Consider the following 19,395-nt stretch of genomic DNA (forward strand, 5'->3'; position numbering starts at 1 on the left):
GCACTTGGCTTTTATGGACTGATGTAAATTCTCTTTCATGGCCGCGGAGGAATCGCTGTTGATCCTTATCTCTCCCGTAAAGCCGCAGATTTATGGTCAGGAAAAGGCTTTTTAGAGCCCAGAACTGGCTGTGGTTGCAAATTACACTTTGAAAAGAGAAACATTTCTAAAAGCATCAGTGGCAGTTATTGAGCATGTCGTGCTTTGATTGTATTTCTGTTGTGTTAGTGGGAGACACCTGCCGCGCTCTGGACCGCTCACTTTGTTCCACTTGTTTCCTCAGCGAGATGAAACAGTTCAGATTGATTCATGCCGAGTCATTCATGATTGATGTGTGCCACCTGTGGCTCGATCTGGCACGGGGTATTGATAGCACTTTGCACACAAACAAAATAATATTGGAAATAAAAGAGGGGAGCTGCTGGAACTGGATGGTGATTTAATTGTATGGTCATGTTTTTTTATCAGCATTGTCTTTTCCTTACAGTCAAACTAATCTGTTGGTCTGTGTCCAATATACTCTAAAATACTAGTTTGTCCTGGACTTTGCTGCAAGTTGACCTCCTTCTTTGTGCCCTCCTCGTGCAGAACACAGACCCGGTCCATGACATGCTCCTGGACGTGATCACCTGGGTGGGCATCCTCCTGTCTCTGGTCTGCCTCCTCATCAGCCTCTTCACCTTCTGCTTCTTCCGCGGCCTGCAGAGCGACCGTAACACCATCCACAAGAACCTGTGCATCAGCCTGTTCATCGCAGAGTCTCTGTTCCTGGTGGGCATCAACCGCGGGGACCAGCCGGTAAGACACCTTCTATGGAGTCCCTTTATTTAGCACCTCTGCAATACGCCTCCTGCACAACGTACTGCAAGAGTTATACATTTCTAAATAGTTGCTTTTACACTCGGTATGCTAAGCTGAGCTAAGCTAGCTTGCTGCTAGATCCAGCTTTTAACAGTTTTTATTATTCAAACATTAGACTTCAATCAAGCTTTCTTATCGTACACTCTTGCCAAGAAAACCAATCTCAAAACACAGTTGGTTGAACAGAGTTAATTTGAAATCTTAAGTGTTGGATTTAAATCATTAGGTAATCTAATATGTTTAAATGTGTACTGCAAAAGTGACACATTTCTAAATAGTTGCTTTTACACTCGGTATGCTAAACTGAGCTAAGCTAGCTTGCTGCTAGATCCAGCTATTAACAGTTTTTTAATATTCAAACATTAGAGTTGAATCAAGCTTTCTTATCGTACTCTTGCCAATAAAGCTCACTTCAAAACAAAGAGGCTGGCATTAAGTAGGCCTACAAACACTTGAAAAATGTGGCCAAAATGAGTATAACTTCAGTTCTTTATATAAATCCAGTTGCTGTATTTTAAACATCTAGTCAGTAAGGAATGAAATGAAAGTGTCTAAACAAATAAAGACATGAATAACAAAGTTTTATACAAATAATTGTTGCTAATTCATAGTCCAGAGAAAGAAAAGCATTTATATTAACCTCCACGGAGGACCGCCACCATCGTCTCCTCTGATTTGAAGAGGGAGTGTAACCTTTGCTGCCCCTCCCACAGAGAGAGAGAGTCTGTGGCCATGAACTTTTAGATTCTGCTCGGCACTGAGAGGAAATACTTAAAAAAGAGGAATAGATGCACTTTATTTGACAAACACTCCTCTCGGTCTCCTGGCTGCAAAAGAAGCAAACACTCACTTGAGATGACACTCACACAGAACACAAATGTTATTCTCTCAACGACATTAATTCATCCTTTCACTCCCTAACCTCGTCATGCTGCACTTCTCACATTTATAAACTCTTCAGAATAATCTGCATTAATCCTTTCGACACACTAAAGCATCTTTTAGTAACTGGAGTTTCAGCTGTGTGTGCCATCTTCAAGTGTGTGTGTTCACACTTTAGACAAATGTCATTACATGTGTACTGGAGGGCGGAGGGCTTTGCTCCACCCACAGCTTCATGCTGTCGTGCCACTTCTGTTTCCAATGAGGCACAGTTATATTTGCTCTCGGATGGAAACATACTGTAAATGATTGTATGACAGTATGTGTCATTTATTTAATATCATTGTTTAAAACATGCAGTGTTATCCCAAGCATACCTATAATTCACTTCTGTATTATTAGCTGGACTATGTTAACCAGAAATACATGACTCCTAGTTGTAATAATAATCAATAATGATCACTTTGAGAGCGCATACCTCCTCAAAGACCAATGGTGCATTCACATGCTCCTGGGAGAATACTATTTTCAGAGAAAGGGAAGACTTCATTTGCGCTGCACTTTTTACAAAACAAACTGCTGTAAATGGTTGAATAAATAAATACAAACATTCAGCAATCCAATGTTATAAATAATAACAATAATACATTTTATTTATACAGCGCATTTTTGGGTACTCAATAACATTTTACGGCATAAAATGCATGAAAACAACAATTAAAGAACACATAATACCAAAAGATTATAACAGATTCAAAGTGATTTTTTTATTCGTGCAAGATGCATTAAATAGGACCATTTCAACTCAACCTAAATCAAACAAATACAAGTCATAACAATAGTTGCATATTAAAAGGAAAAAATAACATTAACAATTAAACAAATGTATAGAGTAAATGATAAAAAAAGTAATACAAATAAATATCTCAAAAGTATATTTAAAAAATTGAAGGCAATAACATTAAAACATATTATACGATTTACAGAGAAAGAAATATACAGTGTTGTTAATTTCAGCCTAATGGTTTAAAATGATAATAATATCCCAGTTTAACCTCAAAGCTTCCTCTTTGAAGTTAAATAAAATGCTCTGGCTTTTACCTCGCCCTCTACTGTATAACCTTTTATGGGTTTGATTCACCGCCCGGCTCTAAAATCACTGCAATTAATGTCCACTCAACCTTTTAGTTATTTAATTGAACCCATTTCAGTGACAAAACTCCCCAGTTATGTTCAACTGTGCCGATAATTAGATCAATCCCTGACAGTGGCAGTGTGTCTTATTATTGTTAGAAAGTGTGTGGGCACATGCAGACTTAGAGAGTGTGTAACTGCACGACGAGCTCCTGCGTATCTGGCCGCAGTATTAAATGCTCTGAGCTCCAAATGGCTGCAGGACTCCTCTTCTTCAAATCTCCCTTTCATCCATGCCAGCGACAGCAAACAGGAACACATGGGCTCAGTATCTGCAGCTCCTGCCAGTCACCACAGGCTCACTTCCAACAGCCTAAGCCAAACAGAGCTAAGCAATGCTAATTGTGAGGAAGGCACAAACATGCAGAGGTCAGAATATGCTGTTTGGTTATAGTCACATATTCTGCCCTCTAGCAAAGCATTTAATCCTGCAGGAAACCAGAGAATAACTGATTAACACTCACACTTCCCTTCCTTCTCAGATTGCCTGTGCGGTCTTCGCCGCCCTGCTGCACTTCTTCTTCCTGGCGGCATTCACGTGGATGTTCCTGGAGGGCGTGCAGCTCTACATCATGCTGGTGGAGGTGTTTGAGAGCGAGCACTCACGCAAGCGCTACTTCTACCTGGTGGGCTACGGGGTCCCCGCGCTAATTGTGGCCGTTTCCGCTGCAGTGGACTATCGCAGCTACGGGACCGACCGAATGTGAGCTCATTTCACAATCTGTCCTAAAGGCTGCGGAAGAAATGGTTTCCCTTTCTGCATGCAACATTTATTTTTTGGGGCTCAGCTTTAGACTAGAGTACATACCATCTAGAGTGGTTGCTAAGATAATTACAGTTTAAATGTGCACAACAAAAAGTACAGGCAGAAAGTCAAATGTGTCAAGTTGCAATGGATACCAAAGAGAGCAATTTATGTTAATGATGAGAAGACAATTCTACTTCCAGTTTTAGAAAATAACCTCACATCTGGGGATTGTTACGGTGCAGGAAAGGCTTTATTTGCTGACCCTCACATGCCTGTCTCTCCACCGATATAAAAACCCTGCTAACAACAGTTTATTTTGTTCGAGGGTCTCTAACAATCTTGCAGATGATGCTACAATAGCTATAGCTCATCATCAACTCTTAATGAAGCAGAACAGGGACGGGAGCTGCTGAATTGACATGGTTCTGACAGTGAGAGATGCTCACTTCACGAGATAGTATTGCTGGATGAATGGCTGTTGTGGCTAATGTCAGCATTTTAGGATGCACAAATTACATCAGGATGAGGGGGGGGAGAGGGACTATGAGCAAGGAGATGAAGAGGGAAAGAGAGAGGAAGAGACAGCAGATTAACAGAGAGACACACACTGTCTTTTAGTATTTCCTTCTGAAGCTGCATACACCAAGTGCTCCATAAAGCAGAGCAAGGATCGCCCCCCCGTACCTCAGAGTAAATCTCAAAGCCATCTGAAATAATGAAGACCAGCATCAGCAGTTTGCTTCCAAGATGTTTATCATATATGGCACACACACACACACACACACACACACACACACACACACACACACACACACACACACACACACACACACACACACACACACACTGGTAGTTCCTGGTGATGGATGAGGTGATAGCTGCCACCGCCTGAGCCTTGGCATCATGTGAATAATTAAAGCCTGCCACCGGTGGAACAATTATTCGCCGCCATTGAAGGATGAGGGAAGGGACGGGGCGGGACGAGTGTTGAATAGCAATAAGTGTGTGTGTGTGTGTGTGTGTGTGTGTGTGTGTGTGTGTGTGTGTGTGTGTGTGTGTGTGTGTGTGTGTGTGTGTGTGTGTGTGTGTGTGTGTGTGTGTGTGTGTGTGTGTGTGTGTGTGTGTGTGTGTGTGTGTGTGTGTGTGTGTGTGTGTGTGGGGGGGGGGGGATTTAAGGGGCTATAGCAGCATTATCATAGGTGGTCTTATTTTAAATATCCAGCAAGTGACCCAACATTAAAGTGGAAACTCTGAACTCAGGAGACCTTTATTAAATTACTCTTTGAGAATGATTACTCTCAATGGACCCTTGAGCAAGGCAGCTCTTCTGGAGTCAGCAGAACCAGGATTACTCCGTTTAATGAAAGTAATACATCAAACCACTTGGACCCTCTTGAAACCAGTTTCAGTAATGTAGTTGTGTTACTGTAGTGCAGAATAATGGCTGGGTTTAGTCCAAGTTCTCCCCTGTAGATATTTATTGTAAATATAAACACTTATGTTTACTTTCAGCCCCTCTCGTCAAAAGCTTTATACGCTTCAGGCCTGACAGACATGTTGGATGCATTTGAATTCTTACAAAAATATCTGCAAATAACCATATTGCTTTAATATATAGTTAATTGAAACCTGTTGTGTTTATTGCATTTTCACTTCAGCAAGTATTCAGGACTCAGGGTAGATGTTAGCTATTAGCTGTGTTAGATATGTATCTTTAAAGCACACTAGTTGGGATAGTTTGGTTAATAATTCAAGAATATTCAACACATTTTCATCTTTTGGAAGGAGGTTGTATTCGTAGTTTCTCTCAAAATCCTATTTATTTATAACAAGCTATACTTTGGGTTTTCTTTTTCGAGGGCGGTTGTGTTACATGCTTCTTCACTAGTCGGCTTCTAAGGACACCAGCTAACCGGGTGTATTTCAGTAGAGAGAAGGCTGACACTGAACACATCACACCAACATTGATAAGCACTACAGGTGGAAGGGAAAAGGCATAGTTTTTGATCAGTGAGTGAACTGTCCCTTTTTAAGATTATAGTTTAAAGGGGCCCTATTCGCTCACGTGCAGGTTCATATTAGTATTTAGAGCCTCTACTGTGACAGGCAGAAAGAAACAACAGCCTGCAGCTCCCACCACCCACCACGTCTTTACATCTCTCTGATCTGAGGAAGAGACGAACAATAAGAAGCTTCAGCGTCATTTCTTTCCACGAGCACACCCGCTTTGATGAGCTGCCAGATTCTCTGCGTGTCTTCTGTTTGCTCTTCGTTATGCTTCCATATGTGTTTTTCTGTGTCTCCTCCTCTTATCCAGTGGCATCAGAGAGCAGGAGACATATCAACAACAAAGCAACAGTCACTTCTATCCCGTCACTTCCCCTATTATATGCTCTCTGCTCACACTGACACTTCTGCAGTGACAAACATGTGCATTCTGGTCCTTTTGCAGTGGAGGTTTTAAAAGCACAGTATGGCTGCAAATACATGTTTGTATGCAAGACAATGGGACCAAAAAGCCTTCATCAGATCGTGCAACAATTGTTTTGTCAAGGACATTTTAAGAGACATATTTGCTTAGCGTTCTGTCTTTCTGCAGAACTATTCACCCCTATTTTCTTCTAAAGTGCCCCCTGGCCTTTATATGGTTTAAAATACCATGAAATGCCCCCCCTTGAAAGACAACATGCCTGTATGAACTATCATTTTCCAGTGTCCAAAAATGGAGGCGTCTTTCTGCTGCAGCAGCGGAGATTAACAGATTAATAATTCAACCACAGGTCATAAATCATTTTTTGCTATTTCTAAGCATCACTTCCACCTTCTTCTGTCCTGTTGCTCCTGTGTTTATTTATTCTCACTTCTTTTGATATGATAGTAAGGTCAGGAGAGCGTGGTGTTTAATTATTGACATTACATTACATTATGACATGACATGTCACTTGTTAGACGCTTTTATCCAAAGCGACTTACATACTCAATACTGTGGGCAATCGCCACAGGAGCAATTTGGGGTGAAGTGTCTCAGGGACACAACGACATGCTGACTGCAGTGGGGTTTGAACCTGTGACCCCCTGATCCGAACACCAACGCTCCACCCACTGCACCACACGCCTCCCTTGACATAATTACAGCAGAGTAATTTAGTGAACATGTGAGGCTCCTTGTGTCTGGACATGTCAGGGTCAAGGGCAATCCAATTCCTTTTGAGTGATACTACCTTTCAATTAAGAACTGAGTCGGTCATCAATTATCATCTGTAATGGTAGTATCCTACTTAACCCCACAAATTGAAATCCGAGTCGAAGCAAAAAGAAAGAGTTTCTCAAAATTACCACCATAGTCGAAACGGAGCAACATTTTAGGAAACCAAAAAAACGAAGTGATGCCTGAATGTATAAACACATTGTTAACAAAGGCATATAAAGACATGCAACTAATATGAACCTGACAGTGAGCAGAATAGGGCCTCTTTAACTGTGACACCTGTTTTCTGATCAAAGCCCATTGAAACTCATTGAAACTGAAAACCTTTTCCTTCAAATTCTTTCTCATGTCCATAATTCTCCTGCCCTTGCAGCAGTCTGTGTTGTGAAGAGCCTATTCGTCTGAGTCACTTCCACTTGATGTATATCCTCGCTGTATGAAGCCATAACCTAAATCTTTCTCTCCCCCCTCTCCTCTCCCCCTTATTGCAGATGCTGGCTGCGCCTGGACACCTACTTCATTTGGAGTTTCATAGGACCGGCAACCTTGATAATTATGGTAAGCGAACCCCCCCTCCCCCCTTTCTGCTCATTAACCCTACTTAGCCTGCGGGTCGTTCCTTAAACGCTCCAGCGAGATCCCTCCCTCTCTTCTCCGCCCTGTTGAGCGCCGAAGTCTCCGCGGGCACAGCTGTCCCGAGAAACAGATGAGGGATGTGAGGATATATCGCAGCGTGTCACCCGCTGCAGTCACCGGCTGAGACCAATTTTGGGGGGGAAGAGAGGGTAGGAGGGGGGAGACGTAGAGAAAAGAGAGTGAACTCTGCTCAGTATGCAGTGTTGGAGTAATCCACTCCCAGATTATGATTGATTCTGTTCCTGTTCCTACTCTACTAAACTACCTTTCTCTACCCCTCGCACGCACACACACACGCACACACACACACACACACACACACACACACACACACATACACACACACACACACACACACACACACACACACACACACTCCCTATGTCTTACACGATTAGGACAACCCATATTTTACAATAAAATATGTATTTGACTGATCCCACTGCTTTCACTTTGATTATCTTTTAAGACAATGATAATGTAACAGCATATTAACATTCATTTGAATTATACTCTTTCAGTGTTTAGTATTGCTATTATGATATAAACATACGTTAGTTGTGACGGTAACATGCTGCTGCTTCATCGGGGGGGGAAACCCAATTTGGAAATGAATAAATTATATATAATCCTATGTAAGTCATTCAAATGAATACTGTTATAACTTACAAAAGGTGTAGTAACATTTCTTAAACAATAGTGTATAACTATTAGGGCTATACAGTATAAGTGTATTAGATTATTATATCATTTTTTGTAACCAGTAATACTGTATGAAACATCTAAATCAAGGAAAGAAGCTGAACATACAGCATTAACAAATCAAAATGAAGATAATAGTTTCCATGCTGGGAAGAAGAGACCAGATCCAATTGTTCCTCAGGAGTTTGGTGAATATTTAGGGCAAAGATGCCTTTTAAGTGTTTTCTATTCTCGCCTCTTATTATCTTAATAATAGCTGTGCAGCAGTGAAAGCGTACTAATTGCTGTATTTCCTGAGGAGCCACTCCGGCACCCTTATTTAGCGACCAGGTTTGACTCATTATCTGATTTTGTGATTTCTGACTTGCAGAGAAAAAGGAAATAATGAGACTTTTTTGTCAAAGGCAGGTGTAAAAGTCAAACTGAGACATTCTTGACTCAGCTTTATTAAGTTTTCATTTCACATTTTGAAACCTTGTGCATAAAGAAACAGAAGTACTCCAAAGGAAGTCAAATTAAAAAGTGTCCTTTCATGGTACAATTAAAGTGTTGCACTGTTTGACATCCCTCTGAGTAAAGGATTTCATCGCTTGTGATATAGCAGGGGAATTGTTGATCTGTAGTCCCTGGACAGATGTTGTAAAGTCACCATTAAAACAGATTATATTTAAAAATAAAATTGTGCAATTTCTGTATGGAGGTATTGAAACTTTTTCAATCGACAGAACTTTTAAAAAATCAAAGCATTTCACCCAAAAATATATCAATGCGAAGTGTATTTTGCTTAGTGTAAAAGAAAAGGACCTCAGTGGTGTTGGCAGTTATTCCCAGAGGTTTTCTCTAAGTGTGAATATGATGAGACAAGTGTGAGGAAGTCACACGTGCAGCCCTCCTCTCCCTCCTCTTCCTCTTATGTTTCTGTTGTTCCACCATCATGCACTCATAGGATGTCTCTGCTCTGGTTGGCAGAAACTCATTTCAAATGAATGAAAACACCCCCTCTTCCTCTCTGTGTCCCTCAGCTGAACGTGATCTTCCTCGGCATCGCCCTCTACAAGATGTTCCATCACACGGCCATCTTGAAACCAGACTCTGGTTGCCTGGACAACATCAAGTAAGAGCCCTCGGATCATCTGGATATCCATTAAAGTGGAACAGAACTAGCTCCTGGTGACGTGATGAAAGCTTGTTTTAGAGTGACAACTGAATTGTGTTTCCTTCAGTTCATTGAAACACTGCTAAAGTGACACGTGTGCATGTCCCTTTTCTGACCCCCCTTTGAAACCTCATGAAACGCACTTATCCAACTGTTTCAAGGTTTTCAGGTTTAAGCTACCTTGCTAAACTTTAACCCCACGGGTGAGTTTCATTTAAGTTTTGCTTAAAGTTTCAGATAAATAGCTTTTACTTGAGTCCAGACATCTGGTGGTGCAATATGTTACCGTATGTTCAGCTAAAATACCCCTAGTGGAAAAATAAGAAAGTACTAGTTGTATTGCTTGTTTTAGGGTTATTTGTACAATGCTGCTTGATTTGAAGGAGTTCAATCGTTTAATTATGATGCAAAAGCCAATTAGCTTTAGTTGTTTAATCCATTAAACAACATATGTGCAGACTAAAGGTCTTTACATACAAATAAACCACATGAGAATCAGTTGATTAAAGGCCCTACAACTCAAAGGATCATTCATGTTATCCATTTGTACTGCAAATATATTGATTTGTGCAGCTGTTAGTGCCAAAGCATTGCATTTTGATTGCACTGTGGATCTTAAAAACACCCGTGATGTGTGCATTACACTCCACAGATCACGCAGTAGAGAGTCTCGTCTTCTCAAAGTTTCCCGCAGAAGTGTGTGTGATGTGTTTTTAAGTCTGTCCTCTGGAGGATGACGGTCTTTGGGGTCACTGTGTTTGACGTCAGCTGCAGCTACCTGGTGTCGGGGGGGGGTCAGGGGTGGGGGCTCCTCCACAGATGGTGTACAGTTGTTTTTCCGCGCGGTGCTATGATGGATAAGGGTCTCTGTTTTTGCTGTCTGCCTGGCTTTTTGAAGCCGCTGTGGACACATTAGTGTGCTTTATGGCTCGGGTTGTTCTCTGTGGCATCGCATCGCTGGGCGTGTGTCTGCCCCGTCTGCCCCCTCCTCTCTGCACGGGGAGACACATAAACTCCAGCTAACATGATGTAGCTGCTGCAGTCAGGCTGGGTTTCTATGTGAACTCACCACAAGATGTGTGTGTTCTTTAAGTGCTGCTTCTGATTAAACTGACATCACCGTCCCTTTAATATGACATGTAAAGGCTTTTTGCATCAGCCAGTTACTTAGTTACAGTTATTACAATAAAAGCTTTAACTAAGGGGATTTATGCATCACTTAATGAACTGGAATTGCACATTTGGAGAGTGGAGACCGCCACCTTTACCATAAGAGAAACATACTGCGCCACGTAATGCGCATTTACTCCCAAATGGCTCATGCTACACCTTCACAACAAGTTTCTTGATAATAGGGCCAGTATTATTTCTGTAGTCCTGCTGAAACAAAAAACCTAACTTCCATAGCAAAGGTAAACATGGCTGCACCACAAAGTGTATTTCTTACATTGAAAAACATTGAATAGGATAAAAAGGCTTTGAATAGTGATGTAAACTACAAAGATATTGTCTCCAATATAACACAATCTCTAAGACAAAGACTTGTTTCTGATAAAGGTGAATGCTGATGTAAACTGGAATGATATGTCAAAGGTTTAAACGGAGGCAAAAACACAGAAAAGGTTTGGTGTGCCTACATATACAGTGGGGCAAAAAAGTATTTAGTCAGCCACCAATTGTGCCAGTTCTCCCACTTAAAAAGATGAGAGAGGCCTGTAATGTTCATCCTAGGTACACTTCAACTATGAGAGACAGAATGGGGGGAAAGAATCCAGGAAATCACATTGTAGGATTTTTAATGAATGAATTGGTAAATTCCTCGGTAAAATAAGTATTTGGTCACCTACAAACAAACAACATTTCTGGCTCTCACAGACCTGTAACTTCTTCTTTAAGAGCCTCCTCTGTCCTCCACTCGTTAACTGTATTAATGGCACCTGTTTGAACTTGTTATCAGTATAAAAGACACCCGTCCACAACCTCAAACAGTCACACTCCAAACTCTACTATGGCCAAGACCAAAGAGCTGTCAAAGGACACCAGAAACAAAATTGTAGACCTGCACCAGGCTGGGAAGACTGAATCTGCAATAGGTAAGCAGCTTGGTGTGAAGAAATCAACTGTGGGAGCAATTATTAGAAAATGGAAGACATACAAGACCACTGATAATCTCCCTCGATCTGGGGCTCCACGCAAGATCTCACCCCGTGGGGTCAAAATGATCACAAGAACGGTGAGCAAAAATCCCAGAACCACACGGGGGGACCGAGTCAATGACCTGCAGAGAGCTGGGACCAAAGTAACAAAGGCTACCATCAGTAACACACTACGCCGCCAGGGACTCAAATCCTGCAGTGCCAGACGTGTCCCCCTGCTTAAGCCAGAACATGTCCAGGCCCGTCTGAAGTTTGCTAGAGAGCATTTAGATCAGGGGTGGGGAACCTCCGGCCCCCGGGCCGTATACGGCCCGCGAGACCATTTGGTGTGGCCCTCGAGGTAATTTATAAACACACGCAAAAAAGAAAAAAATTAAAGAAATCTAGACCGCAAAATAATTAAACAAGTGAGTGCCTGTTTTTCCTGGCCAAGGTCAGGGTCCTTGAACACAACACAAGCCTAACATGTCATCACGTGGTATCTCTGACAGGGGTGTAGTTCTGACGGGGAGCACCAGAACGCAGCTCCGCTTCGGCACTTCCAAAAATTGCAGTACCCATAAGGAGCCGTACACATGCTGCAGTTTTTGCGTGGCTGTGTCTTTAGTTGAAAGCCCAGTGGCGATCTGTTCATCTGTCATACTGATCATACAGTCAATAACTTCGTTGTTATTAGCATCTGGTTAGCTAGCTATGCTAACGAATATAAGAAGCTTTTTCTCCAACCAGTGAGGTAAAGGCACATCTTTATATGATCATTATAGTTATAAAAAAATAAGAGAATAAAGTAAACAGGTATAAAATACTATATGACAGTAAAAAAAGTTGTTATTAATAAACAAGAATACAGTTTGAAAGGAGAGTGATTTGTCAAATATTCATAAAGAAAAATAAATCTGCTTCCAGTTCAGTTTCATCTGGGTGTTGAGAGATGTATCCATCGATCTCCTCATGTTGCTCTCAAAGTGCACCAGATTGATGCTTTTAACTTCAACATTTAAAAACAAATCTTCCCGGGGGGCATCCCCCCCAGACCCACCTAGAGGAGGTTAGGTCCACCCCACTTAAATCATGTTCACATGGATAGGAAACTAAATACATTTGCACACATCTTGTGTCCATATCTTTCTGTTTGGGTGGTCATGCCACAACCGTGCACGTGCATGTGCATGCATGCGTGAGTCATGGCAAGATATCTGGATTAAGAGGTTGCTTTTTCTTTGCACAGCATGAAAGAAAGGCCGAATGAATGGGCTGTGATTTTAGTTTTTTGAAGCAGAGGTCAATCATTTGTACGGCCCTCGGAGGATGTTGAAAACATTGAAATGGCCCTTGAGAGGAAAAAGGTTCCCCACCCCTGATTTAGATGATCCAGAAGAGGATTGGGAGAATGTCATATGGTCAGATGAAACCAAAATAGAACTTTTTGGTAAAAACTCAACTAGACGTGTTTGGAGGAGAAAGAATGCTGAGTTGCATCCAAAGAACACCATACTGTGAAACATGGGGGTGGAAACATCATGCTTTGGGGCTGTTTTTATGCAAAGGGACCAGGACGACTGATCCGTGTAAAGGAAAGAATGAATGGGGCCATGTATCGTGAGATTTTGAGTGACAACCTCCTTCCATCAGCAAGGGCATTGAAGATGAAACGTGGCTGGATCTTTCAGCATGACAATGATCCCAAACACACCGCCCGGGCAACGAAGGAGTGGCTTCGTAAGAAGCATTTCAAGGTCCTGGAGTGGCCTAGCCAGTCTCTAGATCTCAACCCCATAGAAAATCTTTGGAGGGAGTTGAAAGTCCGTGTTGCCCAGCAACAGCCCCAAAACATCACTGCTCTAGAGGAGATCTGCATGGAGGAATGGGCCAAAATACCAGCAACAGTGTGTGAAAACCTTGTGAAGACTTACAGAAAACGTTTGACCTCTGTCATTGCCAACAAAGGGTATATAACAAAGTATTGAGATGAACTTTTGTTATTGACCAAATACTTATTTTCCACCATAATGTGCAAATAAATTCTTTAAAAATCAGACAATGTGATTTTATGGATTTTTTTTTCTCATTCTGTCTCATAGTTGAGGAATACCTAGGATGAAAATTACAGGCCTCTCTCATCTTTTTAAGTGGGAGAACTTGCACAATTGGTGGCTGACTAAATACTTTTTTGCCCCACTGTAGCTTAGCGGAGCACTTTGATCCAAAACCCCTCTACCTAACATTGTCCTGCTCCATTTCTGTGTCTTACTCACAAGATACATTGCATACTTTGTTCTGCGGAAAAAGATTGACTGCTGGAGTTCGCAGCGTGGTTTGATTTATTACAGCGGTCTCCCATAATGCATCACACAGCTGACCTTCTGACCTCCGAGTCTTACCGACCTCGAAGCAATCTGCAGCTTTTCAGATGACCGTTGGAAAAATATAAATGGTGTGCTGCTTCTGTCAGCCTCTCATTCGCCTGACACACTGAAACCTTTCTCAACACGCGCCTGCACAAAGCTTAAAAACAGGAAGTGATAAACACAAACAGGAAGTAATAAGTCTTCACAGCCAGTAATGTGCAGTAGTCTCTCAGATCCATTATTTCTTTCCACTTACTGAGTTATCAAGATGTGATGATAGTACGTGTTAATGAGCTGCGTCCTCTTTTGTCTTCTCTTTGCACCGACTTATTCCTCCTTATGGTTTGATGTCACGGTTTCTCCTGAGATTTCATCATGCTGCTTTCTGTTAATATGAATGTTTTTTATCTGTTTCTCCCTCCCTTCTTCTTTTGATTTGGCTGTGTTTATCTCTAACATCTTTCTGTTTTCTATCCATGCATTTTTTTTCTTTTCCTTTTCGTTTTAGCTACCGTTATTATGATGGATGTGTTATTGTAGAGTGGCACTGGTAAGATTTCACAGGATGTAGAGTAGATTTGATATTGTGTTTGATGTGTTTTTCCCTCCTCTCCTTGTAATGCAGCCGCCCTGTGATTCATGGATTAAAATATGACTCCTGCGCTACTGTAGCTTTAAAAAACGAACTTCTAAATGCATCATATTCAGAGCATAATGACCTCAAATGGGGGACTTTGCATAGCTTCCTCTCTGTGCAGATAAAAGTCTTCAAACGAGATGATTTCAAAGACACAAAACACTGATGCCAACATCTGAAACATCTTGATGTCTTTGAGCTAATTCACATTTTTAGCATACCTTTGGTTCAATAATTAACCTCCCGTCGGGGTGATCACAGCATTTCCTATAAAAAGGCTTTATGCACATTTGAAGCAGGTTTAAATGACCAATTCCAATCTCATACATAAATGATCTGTGACATTGCAGTGAATGCTAAAGGAAGTCATTTTGAGGGAGAAATGCTGGTAATTCGATGCCACAGTCTGATGTAGCTCTCTGCCTATAATTGAAGGCAAGTTTATTTTATAGCACTTTTCTGTACGCGACAATTCAAAGTGCTTTACAAAACAAATTAAAAGACTTTTTAGGAATAAATACATTAAAACACATTATACAATTTTACAACATAATTGTAAATTTCTTTCCGTTTTTCTCTAAACAGCACAATAAATCTTATCTGCTGCACAGATGGATAGAAGATTTATATTGCACTAGCATTCAAATGTTTCCCTGAGCCGATTGCGTGAATGCTTTATTCAAAATGTGACTGAAATGCACATTGAATTAGAAATATCCCTAAATAATTAGATTCCCCCTGCCATAAACTGCACTTAACAAACATGTTCAAGCCTAATGATGGCAGAACAAGAGTTTAAAAGTCCTGTTCTGTTAGATTTAAAGGGTGGAAAAGCTGCAAAACTAAAAAGCACAGTCTTCTTTTGTAAGTGAGCTGTTCTGCCTTTTTGCCTCAAGGCTCCTTCTGTGCAGCTCTCAAACTCATCCCCATGTTTTATCTGATAACTCCAGGAGGAGATATGAATTGTAGCCTCTTCATATCCTGTCCTCTGTGATGCATTCCTCGTGACCTCCCGTGTCTCCATCATAAAACACTCCTGCAGCCAAACGTTTGCCGGTGAGAGGACGGTATTTGGCTCTCTTTGTGCACACTGCTTGTGTTTCTGTGTCCGTTCTGCGGGCAGCCGCTTGATAAAGTACCTCTCCCTCCAGGTCATTAAGACAGCCCTGGGAAAATTATGTTTAATGGTTGCCCTGGTGAATTCATAAATCATTTATTTTGCCGCACACCTGGCCCATTTATAACGGCTTAAATGCGAAGGTCTGCCAGCATTTATGAGGCGAGCTGCGTTCTTCACAGAAGCAGGACAATTACGGTTATCACCTGAAAATCACCGGCAACCTGTCTGACGTGTGGATACAGCTTTAATCCTCTTTATGTGTTGTTTCCCTCTTTAATATCTGAACAATTTTTGTATCTCCATTTCCTTGTCATGTGATTTGATTTATTTCTGTTTTCTTTTTGTTATGTCGCCACATCGCTCAGCTATCAGGATTATGAACCTGAGATCAAGTAAGACAAAATTTGAAGGCCTCATTTCCCATAATGCCATATTTCAATCACTCCTCCATGTTAACAAATCCATACAGGTGCCTATGTGAGTCATTAACGTGATTTATTGCGTGTTGAAGCCCGCATTAGTGTGCACACGGTTCCCCTTTCTTACATATACATTTCCTCAGAGGTGACATGCAGGATTAGTTTTAAATTAGTGCTGAAATATTTATTTAAGTGTAGATATGGCGCTGCAGATTGAAAACATAACGGCTGTAAAGGGAAATCCTTCATACAAGCATGTTGTCGCACATGATATTAAGCTTAATTCAAGGCACCAAAACACCACAGAAGAAGACCAGGTGCCACTTCTCTACATGAAGATGGAGCCTTTTATTCCTATTGACTTTGTTCCCATTCATCTCAGTTTACAAGACACTCAGGTAATAGAACCCAACATGGAATGTACTCATGTAAATAGTCTTCGAATGAAAATGCCATCTTTGTTAGCCTCCCGTTCTGACAGGCCTCCATTATCGCATATATGAATCTGCCATTTTATGACCATCTCTGGCTTTTTAAATACTCAACAGCATGGCTTGGAAGAGAGCCATTAAATGAAAAGGAAAAGGTAGCGGAGACGTGGACAGAATCAGAAAAAAACGATTGAATTCATTGTCATCACTTTATGATCCCTCCTCATCTGTTTGCCTCCCTATCAAAAAAATAAAAAACCTTGCTAACTTTGGATCAAATGACTCCCTGAACATAAGTTGTGTTTTAACCTTCATTTATTCTCACACAATGTGGTACACTGTGCTCTGCTTCTTGTAAGCCAGGTTTAAAGCATGTTACACTCTGTGGATGTGTACTGAGGTGTGTGTTGGTGTGTGTTGCAGGTCCTGGGTGATCGGAGCCATCGCCCTGCTCTGCCTGCTGGGCCTCACCTGGGCGTTCGGCCTGATGTACGTCAACGAGAGCACCGTGGTCATGGCCTACCTGTTCACCATCTTCAACTCCCTGCAGGGCATGTTCATCTTCATCTTCCACTGCGTGCTGCAGAAGAAGGTAAGGCTTCAGACATTTCTGCATGTATCATTTGTTTCAGAAAACATACTACTTTGGTAAAAATGTTATACAAATGACATAAAGTACATATTTCTCCCTGTAAAACTACCCTTACTTACAATGTTTGGGGTTGCAAACTTCTGGGGTCATTTATTTGTTTGTTTTTTCCCACCATTGCTCTCCTTTGTTGACTTACGCAACATAATGACATCACTACCGAACACTCGCGCTTCTATTCGCAGGTGCTTCAACACATAAGGGACGGGACATCGCTTAGAGCAGGGGTGCCCAACCAGTCGATCGCGATCGACCGGTCGATCGCGGGGAGATTCCCAGTCGATCGCGAGATGTGTCTAAAAATAGAACAACAACATTCTGTTTTATCGTTAATGTCCTGTAACATAATCTTCCCGTGCCAGAATAATGCACTTGAACGCATCAAAGCTTTGTGATTGGCCGGCGTGACTCCATGTGTCGGGGCGTGGCTGGTGAGCAGTGGGCACTATTTCGCTGACGTTGTCCGTGTCAACAGGAGTGCCAGTCCGCACACACACAAGACCGCAATTATGGCAGAAGCAAAAAAGCAAAACATATATAATTTTAACTCCGAGTGGGAGGATGATTATTTTTGTATTTATTCCAATTCAAAGTCCATCTGTCTCATCTGCAATGCGAGCGTGGCTTTATCGAAGAAGGGTAATTTAGGAGCGGCATTTCAAAACAGTGCACAAACGCTACGAGACGGAATTCCCTCCTAATTCTGCCCAACGCTCCCAAAAGGGGAGGGGCCTGAAAGCACAGCTAAATGCACAGCAGTCCATTTTCACCAGGCCCAACAACAAGAGCAAGGCTGCTACCATAGCATCTTATCGTGGCAGGCACGTTCTTGCGAAACACATGAAGTCTTTCAAAGACGGCGAAGTTGTGAAAGAAGCATTCCTGGAGGCTGCCGATGCGCTTTAGGGGACAGTAAAAATAACAGTAGCATTTCAACAGGTTTTTGATATAATAAAAACTCAAGTTAGATACCGTTATTAATCAGCTGTAAGTTTTTGTTTGTTTCAACTTATTCATTACAATTATTGTACACAATGGTATAAGAATGCAAACATTAAGATCTGTTCTGTTTAAATTTATTATAGTCATCAATTCAGGTTAAGAAACTAATGTTGCTTGCATCCTATTTTAAAAGGCATTTATTTTTATACTCTACTAAAATGCAACAAAAAAAGAATTTGATTCTATTAATTTTGTCTTTTTTATTGCACTTTGGCAGCAGATTCCTGTGTAGCTTCAGATCTGAGTTGTCTTATTAGTAAGCCTAATTTATACTTTTGAAGCAACACTGTTTTTATATAATGGCAAAGAAAGGGTTCAGAGTATTTTATTTTTTCCCTGTGTCATATGTGGCAGCACTGTTCAATGTTTCTTAAACATTACCCACTGTAGTGACGTGTGAATAAACTCCAACTCTGTATCAACCACACTGTTGTGTAACTTCAGTTAAATACTTGTATGTGTTTAGATTAGAAAGAGGTAAGATAAAGGATCTGCAGTATTTTATGAAGTATTAATCGTACAAAGGTCAGTTTTATACAAGTAGAAGTGTGTATTTACCTGGTAGTAGGCTGTCAGTAACTACGCCTCTTTATTTGGACTGGTAGATCTCGGCAGACTGGCAACTTTAAAAGTAGCTCTCGGTTAAAAAAAGGTTGGGCACCCCTGGCTTAGAGGTTGCCCAAACACAAGAGAGCCGGCCAGCTAACCAATCAGAGCAGACTAGGCTCTGGGCATTACATTAAAGCATGTGTACAATGATAATATCACCCTGAGAAAATGGTCCCTTTAACGTCTCGTTGAGTCAGGTAACGAAAATGATGGGCACAAAGATCATCTCTCTGTCCTCACATAATCTGAGGTTGAGGCTAAAAGAATAAAGAAATGTTCTTCGTCTAGAGCAGGGGTAGCCAACACGGTGCCCGCGGGCACTCAGTCGCCCGCAGGGGCAACGTGAGGCGCCCGCCGGGCACGTTCTAAAAATAGCTCGCCAAGAAAATCCAAAATGTATAAAATAAACAAAACAAAAAAGGAGATGTAATTAAAAGAATCTACCACATGCATAAACGACACATAAATCATAGCAAACTCTATCTACTTACTACAACTCTATATCTAACACCCTCCTCCCCCCACCCCCACAATGAATATCGACCAATCACGTTCTTGCTTGATTTGCGGGACCAGCGCGTTCTTATTATACATCCATGGACCAGCGTTGCAGTCGGGAAGAAAAGCAATGTGGCAC

The 19,395-nt window shown here is 41.5% G+C and overlaps 1 protein-coding gene across 1 annotated transcript in view; it reads left to right on the plus strand.

Moving 5' to 3' along the window:
* The window catches only part of LOC117559180 (adhesion G protein-coupled receptor L3-like), a 232,893-nt gene that overhangs the window by 203,290 nt on the left and 10,208 nt on the right, over positions 1 to 19,395 (plus strand). Inside the window, 5 exon segments of the mRNA XM_034235900.1 lie at positions 589 to 798; positions 3,420 to 3,640; positions 7,385 to 7,451; positions 9,254 to 9,345; positions 16,922 to 17,090. Coding sequence (XP_034091791.1) covers positions 589 to 798; positions 3,420 to 3,640; positions 7,385 to 7,451; positions 9,254 to 9,345; positions 16,922 to 17,090 — 759 coding nt within the window.

Source organism: Gymnodraco acuticeps, unplaced genomic scaffold (assembly GCF_902827175.1).
Source record: "Gymnodraco acuticeps unplaced genomic scaffold, fGymAcu1.1, whole genome shotgun sequence".
In the NCBI taxonomy this organism is placed as follows: Eukaryota; Metazoa; Chordata; class Actinopteri; order Perciformes; family Bathydraconidae; genus Gymnodraco; species Gymnodraco acuticeps.